General features: G+C 42.4%; 1 protein-coding gene across 1 annotated transcript; it reads right to left on the bottom strand.

The window, feature by feature from the left end:
- Positions 1-461: 461 nt before the first annotated feature.
- LOC100830190 (formate dehydrogenase, mitochondrial) lies at positions 462-4,787 on the bottom strand. The gene is made up of 6 exons (XM_003563826.4): positions 4,584-4,787; positions 4,020-4,191; positions 2,029-2,569; positions 1,824-1,948; positions 1,178-1,290; positions 462-847 (listed from the first exon to the last, which is right to left on the bottom strand). Exons 1-6 carry the CDS (start codon positions 4,650-4,652, stop codon positions 734-736), a joined length of 1,134 nt encoding a protein of 377 aa, XP_003563874.1. The 5' UTR covers positions 4,653-4,787; the 3' UTR covers positions 462-733.

Raw genomic sequence — 4,787 nt, 5'->3', positions numbered from 1 at the left:
ATAACAAAGAGGAAAGAAAAAACAAATGATGGCAGACACATGACTTGAACTCACAAACTCGTGAATCCAGCACAAGACAGCGCTGCTGGCCAGAGAACCAATTGGTTGATACCAAACGAGTGGAGTTATTATGTTTTATATATAGCTAGCTATCACGTTAAGCTGCTCAGTAGCTCCTGCCATTGGAGATGTTATATGGCTTTGTACGTCAGTATCCAACCTCCGAAGTTTATCTGTATATAAGAAATTGTGATGTTTATTCAAGTATGATTATGATGATATTCGTGTTGATTCGATTGTGACATTATCTATTGGTCAGGAGAATTGAGTCTAGATAATCACAGGGGTGATCCGGTGATTAATCTGGGCGCCTACGAGATCACCTCCCTGATCAGATGTCGTGTGCAACGAGCAATGAGGTTGGTCGTAACCAAAAAGATCACGGCAGTGAAGCTGAATCGTGAAGCTACGAGATCCAGCGTTTGCACATCGTAACAAAGCAATTGTTCCACGCACAGCACAGCCTGATAGTCCGATCTCAAAGCTTTTATTCACCGCCATGTATATGGACTATGGTTGCAGCCCCAAGCAGGGAGCCAATTATTTCCGGTGTCCGACAGGTCCTCACACCACACTCTTACGACAACAAACGGTTTGGTTTCTTCTCTTTGCATCTCGCTTCAGAAATGGCATCATGCAGCTTAGCTAGCTAGGCTGGTCTTGGTTTCTTCTACTACCGGTACTGGCTCGCGAGCTCCCCTTCCTTGACGATGTAATTCTCCGCAGGGAAGTCCTCCCCCTTGAAGTGCCTGTCCAGCATGTCTTTCACTCCCGCCGCGTACCTCAGCTGCACACAGTAATATATATAAACTTGAGTTTAAAGTAATATCCTGATCCCGGAACACGAGTGTGATTCGAAACGAGATTATCGTAGGATCATGATAGACTGGCCTAATGCCTCTGTTCTAGCTAACATTGCCCTTAATGCTCCACTTTCACAGGAAACATGAGTTGCCATCTACCGAGTTCCTCCCTAATACAGCGTAGCTGACAAGTGACAGAATGGTCCGTGGTTTTGTGTGTTACTAAAGCATAGAATAGGGTGTCAGAGCTATAATCGACGATATGCTAAATCCTAAGGCCCGTGATAAAAGCAGAAGAAGAAACAGAAGATAACCTGTGCATCAATTGTAGTCCCAGAGATGTGAGGGGTCATTGCGTGATTAGGCATGTAGCGCCACGGGTGATCTTTCGGTGCTGGTTGAGGGAACCAGACGTCACCTCCATATCCTAAAATATAGGAAAGAGCATGTCAAATGGAATACTGGTCAAGCTAGAAATATAAGATACGGGATCATTCTCCTCTTCTTTCAGTGGGGCACAATAATAAGTATTTCTTTATTGAAAGCATAATTTGTAGTTCCCCAGCCAATTAAAAACAGTGCTACGGGGAGAAAAAATTATAGAGGTATAGTTCACCTTTTGTTTTTTTAAACAGTAATGAAATATTCACTACAAATAACAAATTGTCATACTTGAGTATTTGGCATCATTGCATTATGTTATACTGATTTTAAGCTTTTCCCACAACTGGTAAGTGCGAAGCATGACAAACTCAATCAAATGATGTACTCCCTCCGACCTAAATTGTTGTCGAAATATTACATGTATCTAGACGCATTTTAAGAATAGATACATTCATATTTGGACAAATTTGAGTCAAGAATTTAGGATCAGAGGGAGTATTTGATAAATCACAATACTAAGAATAAGTATTCTGCAGCATGCATGCTGGTTTAGTGGTGTTTGATAAAGAATGGTACCAGCAATGTGACCGCTGGAACAAGCGTCCGCGACTGCCTGGGTGTCCATGATTGCTCCTCGGGCATTATTCACTACGATCACACCTTTCTTCATTTTTGCGATCTTTTCTTTATTAAACATGCCTCTGAAGAAAGGACCAAACAAAACTTAAGAGAAGTTGAATATAAAGATAATGTAAAGAAAAAGAATATGATGGATGGAAACCTTGTTTTCTCTGTAAGAGGTGTGTTGATCACAATGACATCACACTTTGGGAGCATAGCATCCAGATCCTCTTCAAATTTGGCCCCGATTTCTTTCTCAAGCTCTGGGTTAATCTGAAGTCTGTCATGGTAGAGCAAGTTACAGTTGAAGGGCTTAAGACGCTGAAGTAAGAGCCTGCCGATACGACCAGCCCCGACAGTGCCGACTGTCTTTCCTTCCAGATCATAAGCTCTATGTGCAATGCCTGCAACATTCCAATCACCTTGAACAACCTGTTGATAGCCAGGCAAGAAGTTCCTGAGCAGAATCAAGATGCGCATGAGCTCGTCTTCCGCCACTGAAACAGTGTTACTTCCAGTAACCTCTGCCACAGTTAAGCCAGCAGCAGCAGCAGCTGGCAAATCAATATGATCAGAGCCAATCCCAGCAGTGAGAAGCAGCTCAAGGTTCTTTGCTTTCTTGATCCTCTCTGCGGAAACATAGGCTGGATGGAATGGGGTGGTTATCAGGACGTGCATGTCTTCAATGTGCTTCTCCAGTTCTGAGAATAAGAACAGCCATCATTTATGCATGTAGCCAGAATCTAATAACGAGCTATACACCAATCTTAGAAGTTTAATATGAGCTTTACAACAATCTTAGAAATTTAATATATCATATTTGATATTTTTTTTCATCTTTGCAAGAACAAAAGCACAAAATAATTGATTGAAGCATACATGCCAAATTGTAATATAGAAGCATTTGAATCGACCTGCAGCAGCAGCAAGCAAACATGCCAGAACATCACATGAATTTGAGTGTAATTTCAGTTAGCTTGGGAGATTGGGTTAAACTGGAAGAAAACCATCAATATGAAAATTATTTTATCAAAACAACAGCTGCTTAGCCAAATAAAGAGCCAAATTGTCCCATATCTCACGGAACAGATGAAACCTCCCTCTAGCAAAAAATAAAAAAATAAACAGAGTGGTCCTATACTCATAGTCATAGGGCCTGGCAACCCTGGGCAGCATCCGGGCTCATGTGGATGTTGAAGCAGAGATGAAGTTAGCACGTGTACAACCATGGCATGGAGAGTGGTTTGCCTGGGAATCAGCGTCGTGCCCTTCTTCTATCTGGGTGCAAACGTCATCGCCAAAGGCGCTCAGGCAAAAACCACAAAAACGCTCTGCAACTGTTCACACAGCCCAACTAGCTAACTCACAGCCCACAACACAACAGCCCAATTCGGCCACTCAGCTGCTCTCTGAAAGTTCTGAGTTGATGATTGATTGATAGCCATAGGGCTGGTATTCATACACATGTGTGATCAATACGAGCGAGCAGGACAGTATTTCATAAAAATACATAGAGAAGTTCAAACAAGGAAAACAATTACACACAAAATTTCCATGTCTTCTGTCAATGTACTTGTAAAATTTCCTTTTGAAAAAGAAATTTTTGCACCCACATCAGCAAAATATAAAAACAAATCGGTGCTTTTGAAAAGCAAAATTTAAGCATTAAACTTGCCATTTTACACAGGAAATTAAATTAATCTTTTTCAACGAAGTTGTACAAGTACACAAATGATTCAGAAGTTAATATGTATAATGTTCTCATGAGTTTTAGGATTGTTGTGCCTCATTTTGATTTTTGTAGACGAACATTTGTAAGTGTATTGTACTACCAGTTATCCGATTTTAAAACTATTGGCACATACGGCTATATGATGTGTACCCGAATACCCGATGGCACTTCCCAAATGTTTCTGCATATTATACACTACGCAGTAACCCAGATAACTTGAAGTTCAGCCACTGCTCAGTAAAACACTAGAAGCCAAGTTCTACACAAGTTCACAAGTCGGGTCAAGTTCACCATATTTAGCCTTTTGAGATTTCTATCTGATGTACAGTACAATAGCTACACACACACAAGAATTGCTTTAGAGAGACATAGGGAAATAAATTAGAGGAAAAGAAGTGGGTATGGTGTTAGATACCGACCGCTGTCCAGTCCCTCTTTGTCGTCCGTGACAATGTATTGATGGCCCTTGGATTCCAGCCAGTTGCGTATGCCGAGGGCGCCCTCAACGCAGCCGACGAAGTTGGGGTTCTTGTCGGCGTACTCGCCGGCCTTGTAGAACACGCCCACAATCTTCTTGCTGCCCGCAGATGTCTACAAAAATAAATCAAAACCCGGCATTCTTCAGAGTTATATCAACCAACAGTATTACTTGAGAAAAGCGAATTTTGTAGCAAAATCCGAAATTCGGATCCGATTATTCATCATAATTCAAAGGAAAAAAAATACGGAGTAGTTATTTACGGAAACATATGAAATCCGCATAAACCCCCAGTCTGCTGCAAATTATTCCCCATCACACGCAAAATAGAAGATAAATAGAGAACAATGCCTTATCCCGTTTTCAGTCAAATAAACACCAAATACGAAGAGCAGAGCAGAAATCCACAGCAGCAACCGAAGCAAACCGAGCGAAACAAACACGAATAACAACAACGAAGGAAAAGGAAAGGGAAGCAAAAGCAAGTAAGGAGAGGATGGCATACGTGCGCGGCCCTGGATCCAACAAGCGCCCGGTCGACGAGCTGCCTCGCGGCGGCTCTCCACATCGCCATGGACGGACGGACGGATATCCCGGCGGAGAAACCTACAATCGCTAAGCTTCACGGGGGGGCGGCGAGGGAGGAAAGCGACGATGAGAGTGATGAGTCAGCCAGTGCAGAGAGAGAGATGAAGACGGGACCGCCTGG

This window comes from Brachypodium distachyon, chromosome 1, assembly GCF_000005505.3.
Source record: "Brachypodium distachyon strain Bd21 chromosome 1, Brachypodium_distachyon_v3.0, whole genome shotgun sequence".
NCBI classification, from domain to species: domain Eukaryota; kingdom Viridiplantae; phylum Streptophyta; class Magnoliopsida; order Poales; family Poaceae; genus Brachypodium; species Brachypodium distachyon.
The sequence above is the reverse complement of the archived record's forward strand: the minus strand, read 5'-3'. Positions and strand labels throughout refer to the sequence as shown.

Coding starts and splice junctions, on each gene's coding strand:
- LOC100830190 (XM_003563826.4), bottom strand. CDS start 4,652: ATGGCGATGTGGAGAGCCGCCGCGAGGCAGCTCGTCGACCGGGCGCTT. Junction 1,949..2,028: donor CCTCTTACAGAGAAAACAAG/GTTTCCATCCAT, acceptor TCCTTTCTTCAG/AGGCATGTTTAATAAAGAAA. Junction 848..1,177: donor GGACTACAATTGATGCACAG/GTTATCTTCTGT, acceptor TACTGTGTGCAG/CTGAGGTACGCGGCGGGAGT.